This window comes from Rhagoletis zephyria, unplaced genomic scaffold (genome assembly GCF_001687245.7).
Source record: "Rhagoletis zephyria isolate East Lansing unplaced genomic scaffold, Rhagoletis_zephyria_1.1 Rzeph_scaffold_14873, whole genome shotgun sequence".
NCBI classification, from domain to species: Eukaryota; Metazoa; Arthropoda; class Insecta; order Diptera; family Tephritidae; genus Rhagoletis; species Rhagoletis zephyria.
The window spans coordinates 1-13,717 of record NW_016171940.1 but is presented as its reverse complement, the minus strand read 5'-3'; the positions used below and the strand labels follow the sequence as shown (position 1 = coordinate 13,717).

The window sequence follows — 13,717 nt, the reverse complement described above, 5'->3', positions numbered from 1 at the left end:
CACGCCCGAATCGCAGCACCCTAAAGAGGAGTAGAGCCCCCCTTAATAGGCATGATCCTTTACCTACATAAATATCTTTGGGTTGTTCCAATCATTTCAAAATAGCAGACTTTTTGTAGCTAAAATTCAATTCTTAATTTCCAACTAATTTCCCTCTTAAATATTAAATGGAATTTTAGGCGTACGTCAAAAAAAAATAAATCAGCGCAGACTCTATTGTTTCAAAACAAAAAAATATATATTCCACACGGCACTCTTTAAATACAAACAAAGTCAAATATTCACGCCATTATGCCATAAAAGTCTGCATTTGGCAGCGCACAATTTTTTTTTTTTTTTATAAATATGCAACATTTTTATGACATTTGGTCTGCCAAGACAATGTTAGCATTTTTTACACTCTTTTCGCATATAAACGTATTTACATAAATAAAATGTAAAAGTATAGCAAATAAAAACTCATACACCTAAACCAAAGAAAAAAAAAACGAATTTTGTTAGCCGCCATGGCGTATGCGCGATTATATTATTTGTAGGTAGGTATGCAATTTTTCTACACTCCCCCATGTGAATTGTGGAACTTTTTCAATTTCATAGCCGCAGTAACAGCAGCTTGGCGCTTGGCGCTTGGCGCTTGGCGCATTCGTATTTAAGTTAGTACTACATATATCATCACTGCGCTGCGGTTGCCAGCCAGCTGGCGCTAACGTCGTAAATTTGTTGCTGGCTGTCGCGAAAATGTTGGTTTTTATTACAATCATTTTTATTATAATTTTCCACATAGCACACATATCGTTTTTTTTTTTCATTTGCTGCATCATCAGCGGGCAGCCAACGCAAATGCGCGATTGTCTGTGTGTTCTTCTGTGTAGCTTCTATTATTTTATAAGTTGATTTTGTAAAATTTTTGCACATTTGCTTCTCTCTTTGCGCAAGCATTGAACTCGATGCGAAATACAATATACATATGTATGTAGTTAGTGTGTACAAATATATATATAAAAAAAAACTATTCACACATTATCAGCGAATTTTGGCTTTTTATTGAGACAAACGCTGAGCGATGACTCGCACTTTATGAACGCATTGTGGTTTTATGGCTGCACTGAATTTGTATGAATACGCGGCTGTGTTACAACTTGGAAGTTATTATATTATACATACACATAGTGCAGATAGCAAAAAGTTAGAAAAGTTCATGTGTGGCTTTTTTGTTGGCATCAAGCTGACAGCACGCAGCACAGCACAGCAGCCATGGGATTTTATAGTTCAGCTTTATCGAAAATTTACTAAAATCATATTGTAATACAGTCATTCAATATAAGTGGAATGCCGCCGGCTATGACTTTGAGAAGAGTTCGGCTGTCGTCAGCAAAATATTTTTAGTTTGTAGTTGATTTTGTAGTTGTTGCTCAAATGGGTCTAAGGAAAAACTTACGGTGCAGTCATTATGGATAAAATTCTACTCATTCGCTTTTTAATCATTCGCTATAGATCTTATACAATTAATTACTTATTGTTGTTTTGTTTGTTTTTCAATAAAGTTGTTTACACAAAATGCGTTTTAATACACTTTTATTGTTTAGCGCTATTTATTTGAGTGCGCATGCCCAGCAATGGAGAATCACTGAAAAAAGTAATGGGTGCAGCAGCAAATATTCTGTGATGCATTTGATATGTCTAATTTGTAATTTGTGTAATTTTAGTTAGACTGTTTAGATATTTTCGGTGACCGCAGGCCTGCGTTCAAGCGCAGTTTCCGACATCAAATAATAAAAAATATCAAAAAGTTCTTTCTGAAAGCGGTATTGCATATAGGTACTTACCGACAGTCTAACAGCAGCGCATGATCCTTTTGTCCAGCGACGGAAATCATTTGATCCATAATGCCACAGGGCATACCAGCAAACTTGTGTTCGGCGGCTTGGCATACTAGGGCGCGTTTCTTATTGCTTAAAAAAATGCAGGAGAAAAATAAATATTTTATTTACTACTCGAATACTTAGTTTATGAAGCTAGCTATGGTAAAGCAAAATTACAAAAAGAAAGAAAAGTTACAGACGGCAGTGTTGCCAGATCGGACGTTTTCCCCCTATACATATTTAGGTTTTTTTGACACCCTAGGAGTAAATTTAGGGAAACCAAATATTTAGGTTGAAGCTTTAGAGGGACGAAAATGCATCTAGGGGAAATTCAAAACGGATTTTTGGGGGAAATCCGTTATCTGCGTAAACGCTTTTATGTATCGAGAGCTTATATTCAATACCCTTTATCTGCTTGTTTCACAAAAACTACTTTGTTATATTACAACCCATCTGGGACATTCCCGTCATCACTGATGTTAATTCTGCCTTTGCAATTTAATAGCAAATTCTTCTGTCAAACATTATACAAGGTCAGCCTTTATATTACCGATAATAGTTTAATGCTTTGGTCCAAATAAAAAATAACAACTAGATTTAGTTTCAAGTTTAAGTGAAATGAAAAATGTAATCCCTCTGAAATGTGTACTCAATAAAAATACACTAGGGGTATTCACGATTCAGCGCATACTGTCTAGCGTGGTGCATAAATAGCATTTACATTTACTATTTACAATTTACATTGAAAAATTAAAATTACAATAAATTCTAAATAACCAAATTTAAAGGTAGGAAAGGGAGATCTAGGGGAAAATGGCATGCCCTTGGGGGTAAACTACTGCAATAACCTGGCAACACTGGCGGACGCATAACAAACTGCCTGCGAGAATTTTGTACATGGTATGCTAAGCAGGATTGCATACATTTAAAATTTTGTACGCCGTGTATAAATACGCATTTCTACTAAATTTTTGACTACTAATTTACTCACCTCTCCAGTTGTTTGCCGGTCAACTGTTCCAGGAAGGTCAAAGTCGCCATTTCAACTGCTGCACTCGAAGACAAACCGCCACCCACTGGTACATTGGATGCAAATACTGCATTGAAGCCAGGCAACTGACCCTCCAACTTCAGTTCGTTGGCAAAATAATGAATAACACCTTTCACATAGTTTGCCCATCTGAAAAGAAAAAGTTGAAGAACAACTAAGTTAGTATGCTGAAGTGTCAAATTAGTTAGTGTTTAAGTAAGCGCTAGTGTACATAAAAGAAGGAATTTTTATTTGTGGCAGCATCATAGTATTCGACCGAAATAAGTTCATCTCTTCACTAGCTTTGCTTTGTCCACATTGCACTTAACCAAAACGTTACAGGTGAAAATTTGCCGTAAGCCCTTAATGAACGCTCTAACCTTTGCCATTCACATTTCTGGACTACTTTGCATGGAAATACACAATGGTTATATAGTCATGCATGCACACACATACAAATCACATACAAATCACATTGCGTAAACTACTTTGAGTTCATATTTTCATTTCCTTTGTGGCCTTACAGTTGAGTTGTTGGACTTTTGAAAGGAGCTCGTGTGCACGTGTGTAGGCACTATGGGTGTAGATGTGCATGCACAACCAATTTCGCTTCTATAAGAGGGCTGCCAGATATCCCCAGGTTTTTGCCTCCGTTTATAAACAAGGCAAGATGCGGATATGTATACTGTTTTTCTATATAAGATAATTTTCCAAAGTCATTTTCATCTTCATTTGTGTCGTGAATGAAAAAACTTTATTATCGCTTAATAGGCAAACATTTCTCGTTTCACTAGGTTGTATTGAAACTCTTATTTTCATCTTTATTGGCGCTGTAACCGCTTAAGCGATTTTGGCCGAGCCCAAATCAGCACGCCAGTAGTTTCTCTTCTGTGCCAAGTGACTCCAAATGGCAATACCAAGTGAAGCCAAGTCCTTCTCCATTAGCTCTTTCCAACGCAGAGGAGGCCTCCCTCTTCCGGAATGTTTTTGTCCACTCGAACATGACCTAGCCAGCGGAACCGCTGTATCTTAATTCGCTGCACTTTATCAACATAATTGTAAAGCTTAAATAGCTCATCGGTAAATCGTTTGCCTTATTCGCCATCTCTAACGCGTAGAGGCCCGAAAATCGTTCGCGTAATCTTTCTCTCGAAAACTCGGAAGAGCCGCTTCATGAGATGTGTTCGTTGCACATGTCTCCCAGGCATACACCAGAACAGGCATTATGGACGACTAATAGACTGTGATTTTGTACAACGAGGTAGGACTTTACTTCTCAGATGCCTACTCAGTCCTAAGTAGCACTTGTTGGCATGGTTGTGATTCTCTCCATACTCCAGAAATTGTAAGCTCTTGCAAAGTATTGTGCCTGAGCGGTTCAGTCCAGAAACTCTTATTATCTTCTTCAATATCAGATTAAATATTCACATGAAATGGCGTAAACTTATCTGATACTTCGTTTGGTATCAAATGGCTCGAGGAGGTAATTGCTAATTCTGAAAGGGGCTGATGAAGCTGTATTTAAGACATTTTCACCGAATTCTTCTGGTTTTGAGTGATACAATTCTGGCAGCTCTATTCTATACGCATACCAGTGCATTTGTCTTTCAGTTGACTTGTTTATTTGTTTGCTTGCTGGACAGCCGGTCTCCTATGCCAATCGCTTGACAGTAGATATACGAGTATCTTAGGTTAGTCTGCAGACGAGTTAGCAAGTAGACAAGCAACATCACTCATCAAGTAGTTACTCATTGCTGACGGTGTACATGTGTTGAGTGCAAATTGTTGATGCTTGCTGCGAGAGCTACGATACTATTTTACCCACAAATACCTGACCTAGGTTAAATACCTAGGTTTGTACTTGTCTGTGGGACAAGTAGCCATTGCTGCATTGGAGTTGATAAGCAACAAACAACTTGACGGAATCACATATGATTTGTTGAACAATGCTGGCGAAAATTAACTTAAAACTTATGCACCAAAATTTTTGAGTATTTTTCCATTGTTTTTGTGCATGGCAACAAAATCTTGCTCTAAATTTAATATATATGTAAATACAGGTGGAATTGTGACGGTATATTGTTTTGAATTGCCTTCTCAAGCGACGTGAAAATTACAGGGTATTAGCTATTTAATATGAAAAAGAAATAAAATATGTAATAATACTTTATTTCTGCTGTAGATCTGTTTTTTTATGAGCGAGTTAAGTTATTGCTTAGTACTCCTACCATGGCATATACGATACTTTTAGGGAGTAGAAAGAAACATTCTTCTCTCAACTCGCATATTATCTGATAGGCGTGCGGCGAGCAAAATACTTAAACTTTATAGGTCTACAATTGTCCACAAAAGAGTAGAAGTGCGATATTTTGACCATTATGGACTATTTGCCTTTTACTGTTTGAATGCTTATTATATTTTATAAACGTCTAGCTGGTTATACCACAAACACCCTACAAACTAACATTTTAACCTTTGTACAAAACCTATAAAAACTCTGCAGACCACAATGGTATATGAACTGGCACGGAAGGGGTCCTGAAAGATATTACGAGACATCAATTTGGTAGGAGAATATCTGGCGAGCTTTCTAGAACTGCTTTGACACATAGTCGGTGTTAACACGGGCAACTGCTTGATGGGGACGCATGTCATTAAAATGGGTCTGCAGTCGAATGACTTCTAACGTAGTTGTCGCGAAATACCCGACGACATTACTTCCATCACTACTCTCTTACAGTGATGCTAGATTGTGGCTAATTTCCCTATTTGAGGGATATTTTGCCACAAAAATTATTAAAAGGGACATTTTGAATAAAAAAGGGATCTTCTTTTGACACATTGACCAATGCATAATTGATAAAAATTCAAGAATATTCCACATTCTAATGTAATTAATCGTTCTGAAGATGTGATGTGGAGTGAAATGATATATAATTATTAAAAAGTATAAGGACAATTTTGAAAATTTTCTCACGTCAACCAATTCAAGTGATGTGTAAAAAAGAATATTTTCAATTAAAACTTGTGTTTCATGTAAAAAGCGGAATAAGTTATCTGATGTATGTGCTTCAATTTTAAAGCCCCCAAAAAAATCATATTTGCTTAAACAATGCAAATAATTTGTAACAGTGCTAATTTTAAGAATCACCAATAAGTATACAACAATAAAAAAATCAAATATATGTATGCATTAGTTTCCTTAATATGGAAAACGTTTTTTTCAAAATCTTGGGTTGTAATAAACACCGAAGCTAATTTATGAAAGATGGTCAAGGCAACATCGCAAAAAAAATTTAGAACAAAGCTTTTTTCTTAACATCGGTCGCCCCTCGGCAGGCAATGGCAAACCTCCGAATGTATTTCCACCATGGAAGAAAGCTTCTCATAAAAATACACTCACCGTTCGGAGCCGGCGTAAAACTCTAGGTCCCTGCCACAAATCGGAGGAGAAGCTCGTCCAAACACTAACATATACATATATGTAAGTGCCAATCTATTATTATTATTTTTTATGAATGTTACTTCTTTACTACTGAAATATGCATTGTTTTGAATTCTTTGGGAATTTTGTGGGATAAAGTTTTGAGATGTGGGTAATAGAGGGATTTTTTCCCTATTTTTGTGGGAAAAGAACCATATACATATAGTATACATATAATTTCGGGTATGCAGCTTTGTAGGACATAAAATTTTAGTATAACTAAGTGGAAGTTTCAAGTTTCTAAAAAAGTGCCACGCAGTTTTCTAATTATATTCTAAAAAAGCAACGCGAATTTTTAGCAACTTAAAACTTAAAACTAAAATTGAATGGCCTACAAAACTGTATACTCGAAATTATTCTAGAGATTCTAATTAAAAAGTTGTAAATTTGAATGCAACATTTTTGAGACATTTTGGTCCGCCATTTTGAAACAAACAAAAAATAGTAATTCTGAGAAAATTTGAGATGAAAGTAAATATGTCAAACATAGTCTGCCCAAAGTTTGGTAAAACTGAGAATTCCCGTTTCGGAGATATTTAGGTGGCCGGTACAACTTATCTGGGCTCAAATTTGTATGCAATTAAACACTAACTTAAACACCAAAGAGAGGTTTTACTTTAGACAAAATCTAAGCCGCAAATATTGCAGACACTACCACTCACACAAAACATAGTTATCTTTAATTTACTAGGCTTTTAACATGTAGTATATTTTTCATCAAAATAATGAAGAGGAGAGTAGAAGTTGCGCGCAAAAGAATGAATAAATTTGTTATTGTGTGTTTAAAGCAGCAAAATATAAGGGAAGCATTTTAAGGTAGTATACATACATAGTAAGTACAAGTATATACAAATACTTATTTATTTATCTACACCGACAAATTTACAAAATGCACGCAGATGCAAGACTGTATAGTATAGTTTTTGAAAATCCTTTATCGTTGCTTATCCAATGAAATGCTGGATTGGTTCAAAAAACCACATTTTCCTCTGACAGTTCACAACTCCACTTCACAAATGTGGTTGGACTTACATTTGCATGCCCACACCTCTTTTGGATACTTTTCTCTGTATATTGCACTCGAATATTAGATTTCTTTTTCTTATTTTTTGTTCGCTTTTCGTACGCAGCGATAATATCATTTGAGCAAGTAACTACTAGGTGGACATGTAGCTATTTTTTGGCACTAGATACGAAAGTGCATGGGCGCCAGCAGCAATTTGCGAAGTTCCTAGAAAAGTGTAACTCGATGCCAGTATGCAAGGTGAATAAATAGAGTAGATGAGAAGGTTATAGACTGCTTAAGCATAATGAGAATAGGTGTGAAAGATTGAGTTAACTAACCGCCCAATACATATACATACACATAATTTTAGCGTATACTTAACCACCAACAACTGACAGATAACTACCAAGAAATTTTTGATGCTGCAAAATAGACAAGCTTTCGCTACTCGTCTTCTTTACATACTCGCAGTAACCAGTTAAAATAGTACTGTAAGGAAAATCTCACGTTCTGAAATGGCACAAAAAACGCCGACGCCTGAACACGTTAACTAAATATTGGGTCGTAGATTATATATCTGTGTACCGTTTTTTTCAGATCAGGTCACTTTCTCAAGATATAAATTAAAAATCAGAAATAACTGTTATTTAAGGAGTATCTAATTAAATAAAAGTCAAAAAATAATTGTTGAAGAGCGATTTTTATAATAAAAGTTAAAACTGTTACGGTCTCTGGCTTGCATCCATTATTAAGTCTATCTAACTAGTCGAAATAACGAAGGCATGCATATATAGACAAAAATCCTTCTAAGCTACAACATTCAGCCACATGAAACTTCTGCTAAGTACATATCGATGGCTGAGTGGAAGATCGACCTATCTCGGCAGCCAGTTCGAACCCTTTGACACAATTAATTATCTGTAGCTACTTACTTTGGCGCTTCCGGTTTCAAATCGAGTAGCGAAAATTCCACATGCTTTGGGTCATCACATCCACCACAGTGCGTAAACACTGAAGCCTTAGTGTCCGTGCGACGGCCGCCAACGATCAGTGTGACCATAGGCAGCGCCTAAGGGCAGGCAAGAAAAGAAAAAATATCTGCGTAAGAGCAAGAAACTACGATATAATAATAAAAGGCAAGCAATTCAAGAAAAAAGGCTAGCGAATCGTCAATTTAAGGCTTTAGCTACAAAAGAGCAAAAAAATATTTTTTATTTTTCTTCTTTTTCTCTACATTTAACGCTCAATTTTCTAATTAGTAGTTTTTCACCGCTACTGAATACCTTTTTCACTCTCTTTTTGTTCGCCTTTATCCGTTTGCTCTAAATTTTTTCATGTAGCTGGTTTAATTAGGATTTTAGTTTTTTCCTGCATTTTTTTACTTACCATTGGCAGGACAAAACCGTCATTGTAGTCGATATGTTCACCAATCAAATTAACACGTCCTGGTGCACAGCAGGCCAGTTCTGGATCAGCGCCAAAAATTTCATGATATGTCGATTTGGCCAATGCCAAAATTTCTTCAAACGTGGCTAGTTTGGTGACGGCAGGCATTATTATTGTCTCAGTTTACTTGTTACTTGTAGAATGTGCAATGCTGGGGTTAATATTCAGCAGCTAGTGATTGCTGATTGCTGCTAATTAGTGGCACGTAGAAACACGAGGAGATTGAGTAATTAGACTTGCTTTTCTGATAGACTAACTGTGTACCACTTTTTTGGATAATTACTGCAAAAAAATAATTAAAGTAAAGAATTGTCTTATGCTTGTTTGAATATAAAATAGTCTGATATTTGCTTTGCGTGTTTTTTCTTTGGTAAAAAGTATCATTTAGATTGGTTAGGTTGCGCGTTAAAACACGTTAAAAAAGCAACGGTAACCCTCTTGGACACAGCTGGGAACTGTCCCCAAGCCTAATGTACTGGCCTTACGCAGTAGTTGTTAAGCCTATTCTGCTTTATGCGATATTGAAATGGTGACCAGGTCTCAGCAAAGCTACAACTGAAGCACTTCAAAAGGTGGAAATAACTACGTTGCTCTGCATGTTCGGCGCTTTTCTCACAACTCCATTAGTGATAATGTGCGTCTTACCCAATATTTTGCCAATCAACATTGTTTTAAAACAGTTAACAGGCTGGAGAGACATTCAGGATGGCCACACCGCAATCTTAAAGAACATAGATATACCGGGCACAGATTACTGTGTACCAAGTCTTAACTTCATAAAGAGGTATGGGATCACTCCACTTCTACAAAGATGGTTGTAAACTTGAGGGCAAGGTAGAATGAGGGACTGTGCAGCGTCTTCCAAGCTGCATATGTAGCAATATCTTCATCTACTAAGACAGTCAGGCGTTACTAGAAGCGCTTGACTCGGTCACATGCACCTCTGAACTAGAGGGCTGACCAGTATGCTCTCCACATGGTGTGGGTTCCGAGGCCGGTCAAGGCGGGCGAACTTGCAAGAAAGAGCATACCCCTCCTATTAAGCCACCCTGAAAGGGAACGGAAGCAAGGAACAGGTGGAATAGTCTCACAACTTGCAACGACATAAACTTATGTGGCCGAAATGGAACGAGAAGCGGCCGAAAGGTCTCCCCATGCTGAGCGGAGGGGGCTTAGCCGCAGCCATGGGACTACTAGGAGGTCATGTTGCCATTGGAAGGCACGCATAGAGGCTAGGGGTTGCACCCAACGACTTCTGCAGAAGCTGCAGAGATGAAAAAAGCAAGGAACTTTACGGAACCTGATATGTGAATGCTCGCGCTTGGAAAAAAAGACGAAAGTTCTTGGGCTCAGAATTCTTCGATGGTTGAACCGACATAGCCGAAGTATGAAAACGGCAACATTTGAGTTTCGCAGACTTCATACGATATGTCGCGACGGTTTAAGTAGGGCGGTTCTAACGTCCCGCGTGGTATCACAAAGGGGCCTAAAAATAGTTAAGGCCCAAGTGTGCTACCGAGTAGCCTAGTGCTCTTCTTCTGAGGTGATCCTTTTAGCTAATTTAGTTGGACCTAATGTCCCGCCAGCAGAGCTATTCAAGTACGGCAAAAAGTTGTTGATAATATGCAGGCATCAACTATTATAAATAATATGGCGTGTGCTCTGCCCAATCAACAAAAAAGCGATCGTTCCAAATGCGCTAACTACCGTGAGTTCCGTCCCCGAATTGTATGAAAGACTGAAGCCTACCATTACCTTATCAATGCGGCGGAGATCCGGTATTTATAACACGTCAAATACTGAAAACGACACGCGGAAAGAGGATTGAGACACAACGTCTATTTGGCGATTTCAAAGTCGCCTTCGACAGCAAGACAAGGAGTTGTATTTATGCCATAAAGTCTGAGTTTGTTATCCAGCAAAACTAATAACAATAATAAGTGTTTGGCCGAGCTTCTCCTCCAATTTATGCTATACGTCTTGATGTCGTTACGCAAATGCCGAAAGGCAAAGAGATTTTATAAAAAGCTTTTTGAAATACGATGGTATGAGATTTACTTCGGGTCCCACACTGACGGGATGTATGGCTTTCGCTGCTTCCTTCTCGTTAAAAAAAAAAAACTCACATAACTGTTGGCCTTTATGATTTCGAAAAGTAGACAACTGAGAAGTAGAGCGCTCCCAATAATATATATGTATAAGTCCGTTAAATGACAACATCCGATGAGGCGCGCCTTGGAGAGTTCGAGAGAAAGGTTCTGCGAAAGACTGGCGTGTAAATATTAGTTACAGCACCGATCGAGAAGAAAAAAACTCAAACAAAAAAGTTCAAGTTCGTAGCATACGCCCCATTTTCACATTAGATCTCATAAATCGCATATAAAGAGTACTGTTAAAATTTTGGATTAAAACATATCAAGATATTCTGTGAGTCTAGGAAAAATTGTCTATAAAGATTTAATATTTTACAATCAAGAATGAATTTCGTGGTTTACTTATTTTCGTTTTAGCGTCACTAATTCATATAAAATATGAGCAGAAACTAATTTCATTTAAAGAAATGCAGAATATAAACCTTAACTGTTGGCATCATTAGAACGCATAAGATAAAGCTTTTGTTGCATATTTCTAAACGCAGTATATTGATGCGGATATTGAACACACCGCTGTTATAAAACCCCATGAAACAAACTGTTAAATAATGGATTGCCGTCGGGTTCTAAGCTATGCTTAAACCTTCCAGTTTGAATTGATTTCAAACATTGTACTGAAATCCGGATAAACAAAAAAGCGAGTTTATATGAGCGTGGTAATAAGACATCTCAATGAGCTTTTTCTTGAAGCAAGTAAGCATAAGATTACAAAAATAAAAACTTTATCCTCCTTTTATAGCATTTTTTAATTTGTATCGTTTATTTAAAAAAAAATAAATAAAAAATCAAGCAAAAAGTGCAAAAATTAAAGCACAAGTTTCCTGATTCACAAAAAAATTAGGCTGTTCATAAATTTGTTCGCTTAGGCTCAGTAGCTGCATTATTCACCGTACTTTAACCAACGCAACGTTTCGCTCTGTTTACACATGAGCAGAGATCAGCGAACGCTAACAAAGCAAACGACCACCACCCAACGCCAGAAACTTTTCAAATAAAAGTCTCAAAAGTGTTTTAAAGGCATCATAAAAATAATAAAAATTAAAATAGAAGTAACTAAAAAGTAACTTTAATGCAAACGTGTCGACGCACATAAAACAATTACGCAAAAAGGCAATAAAACCAAGAAGATAAAATCGCGAAGGCAAAGTAATTTAATCACACACACATGAAGTCTTTTATGACTTTCCGGTTCATCCTGCACTTTAACGGACTCTTGTAAGGGTAAATTGAAAGTTTTCTTCGTTTATTTAAAAGGCAAGGTTTAGTTTAGAAGATTGCAAGTCGTACATTTCAATATGGAATATGTATGTAGGTACATATGTTCACAGAAATATGAGTGATTTAGTTTTGTTTTCGTATAATAGTCTCACGAAATCAAGTCAATATGGGTATATACATATATCGGTTGTCATATGGAATAGTAGCTTAAGTCGGGAGACTGGCTTTAGTATAATGTACATATTACAAGGGCCAGCAATACGCTACCTAAAGGCGAAAAGGTGCCAAGTCCAATTTTTTTTTTTTATTTAGTTTTTGATGCAGAATGACAGATAATAAGAGACAACCTATTTTTAGTCACTTCTGAACAATTTCAAAAAAATTGACTTGTCACCTTTTTACGTTTAGGTAATGAATACTAACTAATAGTTCTCTATCTACATATATCCTTTTTCTTTTTTATCAGTATCCTCATCCTCATCTTTTTCCTCATGTTTAACTTTATTTTTACCTTTTTTTCATTACTTGCTTCATCTACACTTGCCCCGTTACCTTTGTCGTAAAGAGATTAAATTTACCTTGATCTTCATTTTCGCATTTAAGACCTGAGACATTCTGAACAACTGAGCAAAGAAATTTTGCCGAAAAGAAAAAACAATCAGATAAAAGTTAGAAGCCATCAAAGAGGGCATACCTTAAAAATTCCCGTGGAGGCAAAATTTACAAAACAAAATGTTTATGAAGACATGCAGAAGACTTAAAAATCAATGTTGCAGTTCGATTCCTCATGCCCGAAATAGAGTAAAACCTTTCTCTCCGACAATTGGTATTTTTGCGGCTATGTATAACATTTGAAACGAGTAAATTTAAGAAATTTTTTTTCAACCTAAATATTCTCCTCATGCATATGTACTAATAACATTTCTACCAGGTGGTTTGGTTTCCTTATCTTATGCGGTGTTAAGCAATCCCTAATTGAGTGAAAAACAAAATCTGCAAATAAGATATGTTATATGGAGATACGACACTCTATTTACTGCAACGCAAATCCAAATAATAGCATCCGGCGATTGGGTAACGTAGTATAGTGATCTTGTTATTGTTGCAGCTTCTTTTTTCACCAAATAACTACCTCATGAAGCAACTACATTTGTATGACATATGTATGTATATATGCAGTACTCTGACAACGTAACATCCCTGCAAAAAATTTGCGACTAATCTCTAAAGAGAGTATTCCGCGATTCCTCTCAATCGGTTACAATTGGGCATTAATTAGTCCCAACTAGTCTCATACGAGTACTAATGGAGGTCAATTAATCTCGACTCATCCCTTGTGGGTATAATTGGAGATCAATTAGTCCCCAACTCATCTCTAACGGGTACTAACGGGTGATTTTTTTGAGGTTAGGATTTTCATGCATTAGTATTTGACAGATCACGTGGGATTTCAGACATGGTGTCAAAGAGAAAGATGCTCAGTATGCTTTGACATTTCATCATGAATAGACTTACTAA

The 13,717-nt window shown here is 36.7% G+C and overlaps 1 protein-coding gene across 1 annotated transcript; it reads right to left on the bottom strand.

Annotated features, from left to right (window-relative positions):
• Nucleotides 1–1,826: 1,826 nt before the first annotated feature.
• Nucleotides 1,827–9,110, bottom strand: LOC108378767 (galactokinase-like; the record flags this gene model as incomplete). The annotated part of the gene is made up of 4 exons (XM_017635068.1): nt 8,769–9,110; nt 8,315–8,451; nt 2,854–3,042; nt 1,827–1,952 (listed from the first exon to the last, which is right to left on the bottom strand). Coding segments are annotated over exons 1-4 (620 nt in total), but the record flags the coding sequence as incomplete, so codon positions are not given.
• Nucleotides 9,111–13,717: the final 4,607 nt, after the last annotated feature.